Source organism: Apteryx mantelli, chromosome 2 (genome assembly GCF_036417845.1).
Source record: "Apteryx mantelli isolate bAptMan1 chromosome 2, bAptMan1.hap1, whole genome shotgun sequence".
NCBI lineage: Eukaryota > Metazoa > Chordata > Aves > Apterygiformes > Apterygidae > Apteryx > Apteryx mantelli.
In genome coordinates this window covers 94427021-94444713 of record NC_089979.1, presented here as the reverse complement: position 1 = coordinate 94444713, position 17693 = coordinate 94427021, and the positions used below count along the sequence as shown (strand labels likewise).

At 35.6% G+C, this 17693-nt stretch overlaps 1 protein-coding gene across 6 annotated transcripts in view; it reads right to left on the bottom strand.

Annotated features, from left to right (window-relative positions):
- STX17 (syntaxin 17) overlaps positions 1 to 17693 on the bottom strand; it is a 52689-nt gene that overhangs the window by 20984 nt on the left and 14012 nt on the right. For 4 of the 6 annotated variants that reach the window (XR_010883405.1, XM_067291098.1, XM_067291094.1 and 1 more), the window contains exons 4-8: positions 16687 to 16752; positions 7911 to 8133; positions 2776 to 2894; positions 2642 to 2692; positions 408 to 494 (exon numbers count right to left, since the gene is read on the bottom strand). Coding sequence is in view for 5 of the 6 variants with exons in the window: in XM_067291098.1 (XP_067147199.1) it covers positions 408 to 494; positions 2642 to 2692; positions 2776 to 2894; positions 7911 to 8133; positions 16687 to 16752 (546 nt within the window). In the remaining variant the exon portion in view is untranslated. The remainder of the gene's footprint in view (positions 1 to 407; positions 495 to 2641; positions 2693 to 2775; positions 2895 to 7910; positions 8134 to 16686; positions 16753 to 17693) is intronic. The other 2 variants (XM_067291096.1, XM_067291097.1) reach the window with 1 other exon arrangement.

Here is a 17693-nt window from a genome sequence, read left to right as displayed (position 1 = left end):
ACATATATGTAGCATAGGATCAAAATTACATGTCATCATCAGCTTGACATTTCATGCTCATTTGAGTCTTGTGAACCAATCACTGAATACTCTCTCTTTGCAGATACTCTATTCAAAGTAGCATCAGGACAGGATGTAATGAGACTTTAGGCAAATTTTTCTTTTTTATATATATATATATTTTATATATATATATATAAAAATGTATTTTCTAGTAGCCTGGATGTGATTGAAAATTACAAGAGAGAGTGATTTTTTTTTCCCCCCCGCTACCTATGTGTCATTTCTTCCTTATTTTCTTAATTGCTGGCTCCCTCAGCATTAAAGATGGCAGATCAATTGGGTTAATACAGAGGATTGCTGGGAGGCAGAGTACCATTGATTCACCAGCAGGAGCAGATCCCTACCTTCCCTAAGTTTTTGGTTCCCTCTTCAACATTCACAGCAGCACTGTTGACATGGGCTTCAATCCTGTCAATCTTCTCCTGCTGAGACTAGATGCAAAGGAATTATGAGTGAGGTAACCTGCTGGGAAGCAGCAGTGAGCCAATACACACCATTTTAAGTCCTGTAATCAGGGCCCCACAGCCGCTTTCATCTGCTATGCACTGTAGCCATGCAGGCTTAATGGTGGTTTGTTAATAGTATCTGATAAACCGTGCTGAAACTACAAACTTACCTGCAAAAAAAGCCCCACTATTAAATAATGACACGGTGTGGATATTACACACAATGTGTTGCTACACTTAGAGAAAAGCAACCCTAAACATATGATTTCTAAATCTCTTCTGTGGATAGATGAACTTGTGTTCCAAAGGGAAAAATAATCTGAGCTAGCACATTTGTTTCCTGCTGTTTCATGTTCAAAAAAAATCTATAAAGAGCCTTTATAAGATCAGTACCAACTACAACATACAAAGCTGCACTGAGAAATCTGAATAGATACATTTAATTATGACATTATAAACCTCTGACTTAACTTTACAGATAAAATGCTGACAGTACTGAAACTACACTTGCTATCACTCCATGTTTTACTGTTGCAGGATGTATACAAAAATGTTCCGCACATTCTCAAAATGCAGCCATATTCCTCTGCAATCTCCCTCGGATAACTCTCTCACTGGAACAGATGATGATACAGGTTTTTGTGTTGTGTCCGTTTTTAATTTAATCTCAGCAGTACCCAGGCTGTTTTACATCACAAACTTATGAGATGGCCAATGTTCAGCTTAAAATAACAAGCATTCTGAACTTTCTCCTCTTTCTTATTCAGAAACTGATGAATCCAGTTATGGTATCTTCATTTCCTATCCATTCTTCATTGTTAAACACTCTAGATACTCACTATTGTATCTAATGCTGGTTATGTGTAAAATCCAGAAAGGTCTGTGAACAGAAACTCCTCCCTCCTAGCTTCAGCTGCTAACATTCAGGCTACTGAGTAAAACTTTTTGTAGTTCTTTTCTGGCCTAATGAATCTTGGTCATTTTTGCATGTTTGAATCAGCACAGATTCACCACAAAGGCTAAAAGCTGCATCTATTCCAGCTAACCTAAGATAACAGAGATTAAATAACTCTCCTAAGTGATGAGAATGGTGGGTTTAAATCTCCTACAATATAGGAAGAAAGTAAACCTTCAGACTTAAGTGCGGATGAGGAAGCTGCGCAACCTCTTTTGGCAGTCACATTTAATAAGAACAAAGAAAGAGCAAGACAAAAAGAGGGAACTTTCCTAGCATCCCTGGATGAGAGAGACAAAAAGCACCTGAGAAAAGCACCTGAGAAACCTGTGCAGGGAAGTTTATCATCACTGTCACAGTTAGTTAGGAATTGTAAGACTGAATGGGTCTGGGTAGAGGTCTGGTCAGCAGTCCAGGGGCTGCTGCCAAGGTTCAGCATGCAACAAAGGAGGCACCACAAAGGGCACTGGCTAGCACACTGGCAGTTTCTCTGGTGACAAGAACATGAAACAACTACCAGCACTAGCATTGAAATAGATTATGTCTCCTCAGACAATTACCTTGACAGAGCCTGAATCAATAGGACTGCTACCAAGGTACTTGTAGTAGGGAGTCACTGATGTAGAGAAGGAAGAGCATTAGTATTTGGGTTTTCTTCTTGCCAGAGTAGGCAGTGGAATGCCTGACACTAATGCTTTTGCATATTTCTCATTGTTACTACTTGAAAACTAAAAGAGAACCTTTCAACTTACTGTTAGGCAATTTGACATAAACATTTTGTGCATCACCTATGACTTAGGAAAGTAATCAATGTACAAGCTTTGAAACTATAAGTGTATTTACCATAGGCCCAAAATAGCAAAGATAGCACCTTTGTCCTGGTATTTCAGCTCATTGTGGGGAAACTGCTCTCCCTCCCTTCAGTCACTGGCATTTTCCTGATGCTCCTAACAGTGACTAAGATGATGTAATCTCAATTTGTTTAATACTGGACTGCATCAATTCAATTAATGTTATTCCGCTATTGTATCACTGCTATCAAGTGATACTAGTGCAATATGAGTTCAGATTAGGGACAGAACTCTTGCTCGTCTCTTTATTCCTCAACCTGGAGTTACCACTAAGCCTATTTTTGTGCAAGTCTCCAGCTAAGATGGAGTGTAGAATTAATACTTACACTGACTAACAGAGAAAATTCAGTCACCAACTGGTTAAGCTGAATCAAGTCCTACAAATAAAAAACAAATGTTATTTCTTAATAGTTGTTAAAAAGAAGAGCACCAAAATGGCAGAAAGGGAATTCTGACATACCTCCTCTAAATTTTCCCATGACTCAGCTGCATTTTCATCCTGAGGTATTTCAGGAAGGGGGGAATACATCTGGATTAAACTTTGGGAGCCATCCTTCCCTTCAGTGTTACATAAAGTTTCTGAATGAAAAACATGATGTTTATAAGTAAATGTCAGAATGCAGGTGACATATGCTAGTTTTCTTGCTCTTAATGTTTCTTAAGGCTATATTCATAGTTGACGTAATTCAAGCCAAGCAACAGTTCTGAAAGCTATTACATAGGAAAAAGTTCTCCTCACAACACCACACAGCTTTTTAAAGTCAATTATTTCCAAAGAAATTTATTCATTTCTAACACGCCTTCACAATCAGTTCTGAAAATAAGATTAAATTATACTGTTGAATTAAGGGTCAGTTAATTAATTTTGTATCAACTGAGCTTTAAAATTTTGCAGAAGAAAACAGAGCTTGGGACAAAAGCTTTTCATTTACATATCCAAAACTGAATAGGCAATTATTCATTTTATGACTATTATGCTAACAGTTTGATTTTCAGTCATTTAGGACAAAAAGAAGCTGGAAAAAAAGGGTTTCAAAGTAAAAGCAATGAATACCTGGTAACATGCCCCCAATATTAAATGCTGTGTCCAATTGGGTAACAGTACTGTGAGGATGGCAAACATTTAAAACTCAACAGTGCAAAGGAGAGATTCTCAAGCACCTTCCTTTCTAAATCATATGGAGAAGACAGGAGGACAAGGGGCTACAGAAAAAAACGGGGAATGAGAGGCAGCTAGGCAAGATGGTGGGAAGCAGATATGATGAACAGATGATATGCACATACCTCCTCCAGTCCAAGAGCTCACCCTTGAACCATTATGGATATAACAGACAAGTATTTAATTATGGACAAGTAATTAAGTGGTAATTAAGAAGTAATAACAAACAAGTCTGGCTTGTCAAAGTAAGGATTAAGGAAAAGCCTGAGAGTATGAGAAGCAGGCCAGAGAACATATGTATGTAAATACAGTGTAAAGATCATGTTAATTTAGACCATTTCAGTTTCTCAAGGAAAACAGCTACTTTAGTAGAACACTGATGTTTACTTCCTCAGGAGAGCAGTTGCAGGAGAAAGCTTAATATAGGGACAACTGTTTAGATATGTCTAATAATATTAAAGTGTAAATATCACATTAAAATCTTCCTTAGGAACAATGAATATGCCAAGGTATTATAACAATATTATATAAATGTCACTACAACAGATACAAACCATGCAAAATACAGAAAAATAATCATACTCAATAAAAATTCAATAATAGGGTATGCTTGTTCATGAAATTAATTTAAGATAAAATAAAAAAGATAAATTTTAATAATATTTGGCCATTTTTCAATATTTTTATTCAGCATCTCAAAAACAAGTAAGGACCAAATCTTACTATTCTAGGCTCAACAGCAGAAGTCTCTTTACTGTCAGCAAAGCCAATATTCAGCCATAATTAGCAGCAGCAGAGTAACAAGGATGCATTAAGTGATTTTAAGTTTTATTTTGGGGTTGTTGAATTTTCTAATTGTTTCTGCCCACCTTTCCCTAAGAATCCAGACACCGACAGCACTTCAACTGCTACAATCATCTTCTGTTCTTTCAGAACCCATTTTTGATCTATAAGATTAATTAATGATGTTATATATTCAATTCCAAAATATTCCTCTCCCCCTTTCTGCATAATTAATCATATATCCCAATGTAACCATATATTCAAATCATAAAAAGCTCACTAAGCAAAACTGGCCCCTTACAAATCATGTTCCCTATTCTGGCCTCTCCTTAACAATCTGTGCAGACCTACTGTGGAGAAGCGCACACCCTGAAAGACATAAATGATACTGAAGGCTTTGCATGACCTCTACGCATTCAAGAGAACTTAAAATTGTACATAGGTTTACACTGTTATCATTCTCAGATAAATAAAAACTAGTGAAATTTTTTAAGAAAATTCTTCACTTCAAAAACGTAAGGTAAAGAATAAGAAGGATGAAGAAGGTTAAGTACCATTGGGCTGAAAATATGAGTACAAAATTTATATTCAGAAGTTCATGTTTTATCAAGTCTAACCATCTGTAATAGAACTGAGAATGGAAGTGGCTCCAGCAGTTCACCTACAGCATCTCCACAGAAATGCAGTAATACAAAACACCTCTACAGACTTTACACAGCAGCTTCACACCTCATTGCACTTGAGATAAAAATCTAATGCTCTGGAAGATTCAATATACTGGTTAAAAGATTTTAGTAATTTTAAGAGAGGAGTCTCACCTTTTGTTAATATTTGTTTAAAATGCAATTAAATTCTATTTCTATTGGACTTGAACTGAGGCTGGTGAAGGGGAAAGGGACTACATCACTTCACCGTCATGCTTCCTAAATGAGCAATTTGAATTTGTAAACTCCTTCCTTCTCTACTAGATGGGAAGCAACTTTCCACAAAGAACAGGCACACTGAACTTCCTTTGATTAGGATCAGCAGCCAAGATTTACTTTCAGGTCTGCAGCCTGCAAGCACAAAAGAATAGGCAATATATTGCATCTGTGTTAGTAATTCAATAGAGCTGCTTTCACAGTCAGGCAAACTTAAAAAATATATATCCTGTATAATTATAATAGTTGTCTGCCTGCCTGTATGTTTCACTTTATATGGAGTGAATTATTTCTGTATTCTTGAGCTGACTTGTAGGAGCATGTCATTCCAGTAATAATTTTCTATTCTCATCCCAATCATTCTGATCAATTTCTTGCCTTTTTACATTGCAGTTATGCTCTATTTTCTCTGCACTTTAAAGGTATTACAGATTTAAAAATTAGTCCTGTTCTTTGAAATTAAACTGTAGTTCCCCTTTACAACCTATATAACTGTTAGAAAAGCAGTTAGACAAGACAAAGCCTTTCCAATAAAATACCAGAATGTATTGAGGACAACTGGAGCAAGTTACTAAAAGAACAAATATTTTAAATTTTATTCTGGTCATAACAGAGAAGAGCTCACAATGAGTTTAAAAGAAACAGGTAATATGGATGAAGGGAATCACCATATACCAGAGTTCACTATTCTAAGGAAAGACTCAGACCAGAAGACCAAAGACAATGAGCTCTCCCAAAAAGAGATATCAACAAATTCAGCAAATAGATTAGCAGGAGCTGCAGGGAAGAAGTTCCTGAAGAGTAAAGGAATGCAGAAGAGCTGGCAGACACTAATAAAATAGACTATACTGAAGATGACAGCAAATTGTCCTGATGCAGAGGAAAAGGTGTAGAAACAGGAAACCAGTATGGCTTCAGCAAGAGCTCTTTAATGCACCACAAATCAAAAATTTGACACTCAGTTAAGATGAGTACAAAGGAATAATATATGCATGGAAGGTTAATATCAGAAAGACTAAGATGCAAATAAATTACAACTACCAAGGGGCATAAATGGTAGCAAGGTTTCTATGAATACCACTGAATTTAGAGGAAGACAAAGAAAGTATAAGTCCATTACCAGGTAAAGAAAGAAAATAATGGATGACCCAGAGAAAGATGGAATACTGAATGCCTATTTTACTTCAGTCTTAATTAAAAAAGGTAGCTGTGATCAAATACTTGATGCAATTAATTCTAACAAGAAGAAAAAAGCATAGGCTCAAACATAAAGAGAACAGGTTAAAAATATTTAGATGAGCTAGATTTATTCAGGTTTTGAGGAAATTCACTCTAGAGAATTTAAGAAACAACTTCTGAAAGATAAAACATTATTTCTGAGAACTTGTGGAGAGTGTAAGGTGATCCTAGAGGACTGCAAAAGAACAGACTCAGTTGTTATCTTTATGTTTTCTGGAGGGGAAGGGGGATGCAGCGAACAGCCAAACTTTGAAACCCATAAAGACATTAGAACAAACTACTGAACAATGAATTCAGAAACATCTGAAAGCTAAAGGATGTTGAAAACAGTCAAGATTTGTACATCAAAAGTCAATCATGTCAAACCAATTTAATTTCTTTTCTACTGGCCTAGGAGTAAGAGAGAAATTACGTATTTGGTGTATCTTGACTTTAGCAAGACTTTCTGATACCACTGCACATGACATTCAAAAGCAAGCCCAGTCTTCCAAACCTACATTCCTTTTCTCTTCACTGAACCGTTGTTAGACTTGCTTTTTAATTACACTCGAAACAGTTTTTGTAGTTCTGCATATAGCAACAAGAAGGGTCACTGAATAAAATAAGATCACATGTTTTTCTACAGTGCCAGTGACTAAAAATACACTTTCAATTTTAAAGACACATGAAATTTCCAAACAATCTGAAACAATACTTCTACTGCAGCAAACTAATTATTTTTCTGTAGAAGGATTTAATTCTGATGAAACCAGCTTTCTCACAGATCAGTCGCAGAGAATTCCAGCCAGTGCTAGAGTGTAATAAGGGGAAGAAGAAAGAAGAACAAAGGATGAAAGACATACAATTTATATGAAAAGGAGGGAACAGTAGCAAACATGTCTGACTTGTAACAGGTTATAGTGTGTTTTCAAAATCTTTTATTTACATGGCTTTATACTGTTTCTTGCTTTCTTGCCAGTTACCAAGATAAAATGCTATATGAAGACATGTTCTCCTTTATATGGAGACTTGCTCCTCCTTTCCAGGTATTTCAGCAGTGGCATAGAATACTGTCTGACATATAAAAATTGCTTTCCTCTTGACACTGCAAGCTCAAATTCAGTGAAAATGGCCTAAATGATCACTTGCAAGTGATAAGTGATTTGCAAGGGGGAAAAAGAAATTGGGCTCTGTGAAACAAGAATGTAAGTATTCTTCTTCCTATGAAGTCTTCTATTTCAAGACTCAAAGCTAGAGGACCTTTTTCCTGGAAGGCCACACCTATCTCATTTCTTAAGATACTTAATTAAAACATTCTCTACTTATATAAATTTAGTCACAGGATACTGTATTAACAAGTCATGAGAAAAGTATGGTGTAGGGATGGAAACTCCACTTCTTGATTAACAATTATTATTCAACTGAAATCTCATTCGTTTATTTTAATTATATCTGGTCAGAAAACACAGACAGGATACAGCAATATAGATATAACAGAGAGAAATTATATACTACTACCTCCTCCTACAGTTGCAGATCTGGTTAAAGAGGTATCTTCCTGTCCTTCAAGTTGCCTTTTAAGTTCTTCTGCAGATTCAGAATGGAGCTGTAGGAACTCTTTTATGGCAAATGAAGCTTCCTCTTTAACTGGATTTATCATTCTTTGCAGAATTGGGATGTCTTCCTGCCGGACTCGCAAACAAAGTTTCTCCATCTCTCTCATATTGGCTCGTAGTTGCTGTAACAGTTTTAATATTTTTTAACTACTGTGAAAGAGCACCAGACACCTTCTGTGTGCTGGGAAGCACACAGCTGGGAAGCACTATCATCCTGATTATCTTTAATTATACCTTTTAAATAATCATTAAAAGTGCAATTTGTAAGTTTTAATAAACTAAGACAAATAAAACTCAAAAATTCCTATTCTCAAGCAATCTATCCAGGTCACTTCTCCTCTACATCCAGTATTTTTTCTAGCTTGCATTGTTTGACTTCAGCTGGTTTGCCTGTCAAAGATGGCCCATATTATTCCACAAGCCTGTGTCTTTGATATTACAATGAATCCTTCCTCTGAACCCATCCTTGCTCTCCCAGATTCTGTGCTATTCCCTGAACTTTTTCCGCTCTGGCAAAACAGACTTCCCATAAAAAATACAGCTATCTGCAGAGAAGCTGCTTGTACTCATTTAAGGTAACTCAACCTAAAGTTGATCCGTTTTGAATAAATGAACTATCTCCTCCTATTCTTTGCAAGACAGATGACAATCCTATAGCTGACAGAGACACACTGAGTGAGACAACAATTTAATCATCTCAGCCAGAACTCATGACCTGTATAGACAAAGGCACAGCATCATGAAAAGTACTTCTGAGTGCTTTTTGCTTGAAGACGTCAGTACATCATAACCAGCTTGTTAAGTATGTTGTAATTTTTGCAATTTCTTGTGCAATGTGAATTCACCCAACTCTCCATATATGAGAAAAAAATGGGTGGCAGCAACTCCCTCTTCAATGGAATTTTGAATATACAGAATAGTTTACATACACAGTGCCCTGAGTACTCAAATGGATGCACTGATTACAGTCCTTTTGGAAGTGGCCTACGTTCCATAAGGAAAGTCAAGCTATCTGCCTCTCCTTCTCATAAGGAGAACCAAAGATTAATGAAGAAATGGTACATATTATCTTCTCTGATGAACTAATGTATTAGTAGTAGCAGCCAATCCCAAAATAAGAAATATTTTTTCAGTCATCTCCATCAATGTTTCAGTCTTCTTGGTGTCAGTTTTACACTTTATTTTCTTCTCCAGGTAACGAAGTCAGTTTGTTTGTTTTGGGTTTATAAAGAGTAAAAGATTTAACTGTTTAATTAATTAACAATGTAATTGTTGAAGTTATTTTGGTGTCTGTGATGAATTTAGTCCTTTGCCAAAATATTTGCACAAGTTGCAGCAAGTAAACATAATATTGGAATAAAATAAATGAACGCTTCTCAAATTTTACTTTTTTTTGTAATAAGCAACTGTTTGTGGTGACCAATGCACTTACAGATGCAATCATTTGCAACCCCAAAATAATCATTTTCTTTTTGTAATGACATCCTCATGGACAATGGAGAAAGATTAAAATTTTTCACAATATTCATATTTCTTCTCAGAAGACAGACAAATGTTTGATTGGAATCCCAATTATAAGATATAGAAATATTTCTTTAGATACAAGAGATTTAAAAAGATATAAACTATTCACAATTAGCAAGAACACTTTGTGTGTATGCATCTCCTGTGACATAAACGTCTATAGCAAAAATAAAGGTTTTTATTGCCTAGACTTTTAAAATCTAAAAATGCACAAATCTTTTTCTAAAAAAGATTACAAGAAATTTATAGTTCAAATTATATTACTGGTTGTTTGGGGACAGAGTTTTTACATAATCATAAAAAAATTAAAGCTGCAATAAAAATAATATTCATTGCATTACATTATAAGGAGATACAATAAATTATATTATTCATTGCAGTATTTACCATTTGTTTTGAGTATTCTTCTCATAGCAGAATAAGAGAATGGATAAACACCAGTGATTGATTAGGAAAAGAAAGATTTTCTTCACTAATGCAAATCAAGAAAAGGTAATGCCTTAAAAAGAATATTGCTTACCTGGAAAAGCAGGAAGTAGATGAAACATTTTATTTATATACCCTAGTAGAATTAACTTTTTTTAATGTGAAAACAATAGAAATTTGTTATTTCTGGTCTTAAAAGGACTTGTTTATAAGAGCCTACAACTTCCTTACATTTTATATTGCAAGAATTCATTGTCCTAATTGTTACAGCATTTTTCCTCATGTCCAATAGAAATCTTTCTTGCAGCAGTTTAACCCACATGCTTCTAATCCTCTCTGTCAAAAAACATGGGGAAAGACTAGCCCTATCTCTTTGCAATGGTCGTCTTCAAGTTGGCATACAGACGGCACATCACTCTCAGGTCTCTCTTCTTTGGGCAAAATAACTCTAATTTTTCAGTCTTTCCAGATAAGCCCAGTTTTCTCAACTTCTGATCATTTTCATTGCTCTTCCTGAACTGTTCCTTTATCAGTCCTATCTTCCTTAAAAGTGTGGTGCCCAAACTGGACAAAGCATTCCACCTGAGATCCTACTAATGCTGAGCAAAGAGATTACTCAATAAATTGCACAGGCTCTGCTCCTGTTTATACATCCTACTATGTTATTTGCCTTTTTTGTGTCAGTATCACAATATTGGCTCACTTTTAGTTCATGTCTCTCAAGTCCTTTTATGCAGAACTGCTACCCAAACAGCTGTTTCCCATGCTGGATTTATATAGCCAAGGATTCCTGCCTAATGATTGTCCTTGTCCCTATCCAAACACATGCTAATTTTTCAGGTCATTTCTCAAAATCCCTTTGAATTCTAATCCTGTTTTCTCCACCAGAATCCTGCAGTCTCTCCCAGCTTTATGTTGTTTGCATATTTTTTCTTATATAATAAAACAGTAATGTTACAGAGCTATTACACAGTGCTTTCATCCCTAGGTCTCAAAGGACTTTATTGGATTAAGGTTCATTATTCCTATTGAACAGAAGGAAAAACTGAGGCAGGGACACAAAGTCTGAGCCCAATTTTTCTGAAGTGTCCACAAATATGGAGGTAAGTCTGGGAGATCCATTAGGATGTTATACGCTGTGAATAAATATAACAGATTTTTTTCAGAAATGCAAATGAAAAGTGGCATGATTTTCATTGATACTGTGAAAATTTCAGATACTGTGAAAATCCTGTTGACTCTATTAGCACATCCAAGACTAAAAAACAAAGAAGTCAAACATAATTAAGTTGCACTGCATCTCCATTCCTTTCAAAATCTTTACAAACACATTTCATAAAAAATAAAGACTCAATTACAAATTTCCATCAGAAAATACAATACAAAAGGAGGGAATGACAAACAAAATTGAAAGGAGAATTAGACAGCTGTGATATCAGTAATTAATTGCACATCAATAAGAAATGCTTGAATCCTCTGAGTGTTTCCAGACTTTCTAATATTTTGAGATGTAAATGCAAAATTATCTATGAAATAGCAACAGGAATAGTTTGGATCTCGGAAGGATAAATGCCCTCAAATTTTTCACATCCTAAGGGCAGTGGAAGTCCCAGCATCTGGGGCCAGAAGAAAAAAGGCATGGGAGCATGCCAGCAGTCAGAAAGATTGAACGGTGGCAAGAAACGCTGAACCTTGGAAAAGGCACTGGAGATCTAAGGACCCTTCAGTATCTTTTGAGTTGTCCAGATGTACCTCTGCACTGAAAAATGCCCATTTGGTTGTATGTACCTTAATAAAGTTTCTGCCTGCCACACCAGTATCATATCAAGCATCTGCATCATCCTTTAGCTGTGCTTGGAATCAAAGGTTCAAATGGGGTTGTTAAATTTTACGTGGCAGCAGACAAAAGTAGTTCATTACTCACATAGCAGCAAAGCAGAAAAACACTGTAAAAGCTGGATAGTGCAGCAACAGTTTTGTTTCTGGACAGGGGAGTAACTGTAAACACCCCCAGTCAATGGTCACCCTAAGTTCACATTGTGTATGCTGGGGGAAGATGTGGACCCAGAAGGTGTCAACAAGACAAGTTAGCCAAAGGAGAGCTTCTCCTAAAAACTTTTTTTTTGTTTTAAAACCACTGTTGCTGAAAGTGACTGCACATGTCTGCCATTAGCTTACCCTATTACTCAGGACACAGATTTAAATAAGTAAGATGGGAAATTAGAATTAAGTTTTGCATTTTCAGAGTTATCTTTAAAAACACGAAGTATTTGCCCATACTTTGCTGCTCCTAAATGGCTCATGAACAGGAGTTTCTCTACAGATGCTTTGGACAAATAAGAGAAGCGATAGAATCCCTTAAAGAATTCAGAAGTCCTAACAGCAATTTTCAGCAAATCAGTAAACCTCACTTATACAAATGAGTAAAGCTTCTCTTATTTTCTTCCTTTTTTCAATATTTGTTCTTCAGAGCAGTAAATTTCTTCAGTAATGGTGACTGCTGAATTTCAAAGTAATGTAACTCTCAATGAAAACTAGATGCTGTGTTTATGTAGGCTTATCATTGGCCAGCTTAAAATACCACCATCACTTCACACTCGAACATGTAAAACTCAAGAATATCACCACAAATGTTGTACCAGCATTTTCATTACATTTGAGAAAAAGTAACTGATGACAACAGAAAAGGAAACAATTCCTATTCAACTGTCGGCAAATGCTTGCAGCAACTTGCAATACTGTGTCACATCACAGAGGTTGGGCTATACTGCCACAATGTACTGTTGATTAAGTATGAGGACATACTAAGAACACAATGAAAAGATGTGGTAACGAACAGTACAAACACACCTCAGTGCTTCAGTGCTGACTCAAAACGAGGCCCTGGTGCCCAGGATGAAACACCAGGTCTGAATGGTCACACCTCTTACAAATGTCAAAGGGCTGAGATGAAGCCAAAATCCTTGCAAAGGCAGAAAGGACTTGAGCTTCAGGATCACTTTTATACTCATGACTTTGGTCTCTTCTAGGTAACATGTGGTATCTCTATCAGTTATGAAAAAAACTAAAGTTCCATCAAAGGCCCTCCATCCCAGCAACAGCTACCTTAAGATCACAAGTATCTGTTCTAGTCACACATCCTTGGTAACACTAATTTTCCCAGAATGCTCAGAAACTCCAGCACTTCACTTATTTTATCTCCATCAGCCCACACTGTTCCTAAAGCTACCAGCTAACCAAATTACCATGGTCATGGCATTGTCACACTGATCTCTGCCACCACCATTCTCCTTTTCTCCTCCTTGATTATATTACCATTAAATATACTGCCATATACATTTTCCAACATTTAACACTTTAAACCTAAACTATTTATGCTGAAATAGTACATGGAAGTCATAGAATCTGTCATGTCCAACAAATGAGTTCTTTTTATCTCTTGTCTTCTCTCTGTTAACTTTCCCTCCACTCTACTTGTTATTTTAAATTATGAAGTAAGTAGTGCCTCCAAACAAACCCAACATCTCAAAACCCTCTCAAACTTAAATAACAGTTTTGAGGAATTATTGCATTATCTTACCTCTGCAAATGTAATCTGGTCTTCATTTCTCTAGACTTTGTTCAAAGTAATGTAAATAGAGGATATATGTTACAAATTTCTTGGTATAAATCTTACAAAGTCTGAGTTTAAGGATATGTTTAACCTACAGACAGCCACAGACTGCAACAGTGAGCTGATTTTACACAACCCTGCTTTGATACCATAAACAATCTCTTGCAGCAATAGAGACACTCATCCACTCTGCTCCTCATGCTCTCAAAGTATATTTGTGGGGCCTTCCAGAAGGATAACAAGAACTTAATCTGAAGACACAGTGGTACGGAAGATATGAGTCAATACAAGTAAGTTCAGAGATGCATGCAGAAGAGAGCAGACTGAGTTTCAAGGCTGACACAAAAAACTTTTTTCACTTGTAAATTATGCTCAGCTAAAATTAAAAAACATGAAAGAAAAAAAATTGGACTGACATTTTTCAAGTTACTTTTCAGGTTGGAACACCATGGTAGAGAGACTATGTCTGCTTGGGCGTGTTTTACAAAATAGGGTCTCCTTTTGTGGGCTGGATATAGACCAAAGCCAGATTATCCACGGCATTTTTTCTATTTTGTTCAATGTCTTATATCCGCTCTAATAACTACAGTATTTTGCTTCCTCTAACTATGAGTATGATCAGGCCCTGGGAGTTTAAAAGGTCCATGCAATATCCCTAATAAGGAACATCTATAAAAGCACATCTGTGAAAACTAATGACACAACATACTAGAGCTATTTTCTCAGTATTTTTGAAAGGGTGGCATCACGCCATATACAAAGAAGATTTCCACAGTTTCTCCACTGACTGTCTCCATCCATTTTCCTTTCAGAAGTTTTTAATGTGGCATCCAGTCATCAGAAAGAAGAGGTATACATTTATACTCATCTATACTTCTGTTATACTTTTGACCATCATCAAAAGTACAACAGAAGTAATTATTCTGGGTAAACTGAAAATTCAGAAAAATGGCTAATTATGTGCACATGGATTAAACGTAGAGTGGCTGTGCATATATTTGTCTAAAACCTTTGGTGGATGCCTTGGGTCAATATTGACTTAGGGATTCCTAATGTATTTTTACAACATCTAATTCTGAGAGCAAAGTGTGCACTGCAGAGAACATTTGGTATCACAATAATTAATCTGATTTCTTTGCAAACAAATAGAACACAAGTCCATTGGTAAACATTTAAACAGTTTATAGCAAACACAATCTACATGTCATATAATTTATTATCAAGTACTCCAAACTCCTAACTATTTAATTAAAACAAAGAGCTAGTCTACTCCTCTTGCATGGACCCAGACATTTATTCTGCTCTTTGAGTATCGAATGTGCACCAATTTAACATACTTTCATCAAGACCTAAAAGCACAAAAATAAAAAATAAGAAAATGTGTTTTGGTTGAAAGTGAAAATGGCAGTCTTTAGGCTCAACACAAACATAAAAATTTCTAGAGACAAATATGCCTTTTTAATTCTAAGCATTTAATGTGTCTAAAAACAAAATCTTCAATATAATTGCTATTCCTATACCTAATTATTGATAGATTTTGTCTTGCTAAACAAATGATATAGATTATAAGAAAGCTCCAAGGAAAGCCTTTCCCACTTCTCAGATGTGAAAATATATAAAAACACAGACATAGGCGAACAGGTGCCTATTACCCCACACCTGTTAGAATGCTATTTTTTTTAATACAACTGATTTTGCAACTGTCTTTGAAAGATTCTTTGGCGGTATATGGAGACCAAGAACAAACTTATTTTATATTCAAATTTCAAAAATGCTTAGTGAAAAACATAATAAACATTCAAAGCTTCAAATAAGAGAAAAATCAAGTGGACTTTATATATATCTTCATATCAGCTATGCTAAACAAGCACATTAATACCTTCCTTTCCTCAAAAAAAATACCATAATCAAGTGACATGTTCATAACTCTGGCTCTGCTCTCTGTTTAATACTGTTCTTCAATTAATTTTTCTTTCTGAGGTTTTTCTCATTTTTAGTCTGGTCTCATTTCCCATTGGAGACAATAGGGCATTGCACCAAATGAGAATTTATGGTATTAGAACTATAAAATACAATGTTTTAGGACTGTGCTACCCTTACTGGCAAAGCCTGCTCATCTAGATGCAGCATAGGTCACAAAAGGTTTCTTCCAGTGACAGTCATGTCCCTTCTGCGAATAACATACATGAAACCAAAACAAAATGCCTCTCTTACTGGCAAATGTATGTCTGTCCCTTGAGTTTTGCCAGTACAGCAGTATTACCCTTAGCTGCTATATCTGTACCAGCAAAACTTTGCAGCACAGATCTGCTCTTAGTGTTTTTCTGCACTGATAATCTTCCTGGGTTGTGTGCTATTTAACAGTGTGAAGGCTGATGTCTGGCATTAGTTTTTGCATTGTTTTTATCAAGATGTGCTTTTTTTAAAAACAGATGTGACATTTCCTGTGTGCTGAGTTACAGTTGACTAAGCATGAAGTCACTGATATGATGCCATGAACACAAACATGTCTGCTATTTTATCCTTTGACGTTTTTACTCATCTAACAACAGATCTGCACACCGAACTAGTAGTCTGGATGTTCAGTGTTTGGTCTGAAACCATTCTTTAAAATGAAAACTATCCCACTATTGCAATTCCTAATCTTCTAATTTAGTAATGTAAACATACAGTTTACAAAAGACCAGAGTCTCCAAACTTTGCATTATTCAAAGCTGTATACAAATACTACATACTATTTAGATACCAGCAGTCACTCGTGTATTTGAAATCATACACACTATCTAAAAACCCACAGTAGGTTCACACAATTGTAGAATTTATTATAAAAATACCTTATTTGAAAAGTTGACTACAAAGTGTCTGTTTAAGGATCCTGAAAATTCCTATTGATAAGCCATATTCTCCTTCAGCAGTTTCAAAAAATTTGTGACTATCTGCTCACAGGATACAACTAAGAAATCCCTACTTTTTAAACAAAGTTAAGGGCTATCAGCTACCTGTCAAATCCATCTGTCAAATCTACATGTCTGTCAAAATCTGTCCCTGAGGTAACCAGTACTATGTATATAATTTAATTCCATTAATATCACACTCATTTTAATAGCCTTACCTGAACTGTCCGTCCTGCATTGATGTGCTCTTCGTGTAATCTGTCCCAGAGCCTGCATCTTTGATACTAAAATACAGAAAAAATACTCCATATAATTGCAATTTTTACCAATTGCCTACGCAGAGAAAGTAAACTTTATTGAATAATCACTTTAATATTCCAAAATTTAGATTAGAAAAGCTAAGTCACAGGCATTCCCACTGCAAAACTGGAGAAGTAAATGGCAATACATTTTGTGAATAATTTGGGACAATGTATTTTTGTTCAATCAGAAATAACCAGGGTTCTAGTAACAGCTTTTAACAACAAAGAGATTTTGCAGTATCCAGATACTGCTGTGGCATTTTTCACTTAGTGATCAGTAAAATAAAGAGCAGAGGAGGAAAAAGGAATGGAGTGAGGGATAAGCAGTAGTGGTCATATAAGACCACAAGGTATATGATACTATTTGCAAAGAGAATTGCATTCATTACAAGATACTACTGTCCCCATTTACACTTACCTTTTTTATATAGCTACAAACAGAGTTAAGAGAATCATCAAAGCAGGTTCTGTATCTACATCAAGCTCCACTAACTTCAATGGGAAACTATCCATACAGCACTTTTCACAGAACAGAGGCCACAGTAATTATTCAATTGCAGAAAGCAAGGTTTGCAAAATCATCAATATCATCACATATAACCTTCTTCTCATCAGTAAAATAGTAATCAGTAAAAATCAATCCCTGGTATTGCCAGTTGACATAGATAATACAGAGACATTTCCATCACAAAAGAAAATACCCTTAATAAAACAGCAGAAAGCAGTACAAACTGTGACCCTTGGGGTAGGCACTGAAACCATCAAAGAATGCATTAAAAATACTAAACAATATTGGAACACTTTTTTAATCGTTTAAACAATTAAGAGAACAAAAATATTTAGCATGACTTCTGATGTGCTTTCTGTAAATTTTAATTCTTCAATTTCTTAACATCTCATGCTCTCAATAAAAAAAATCACTT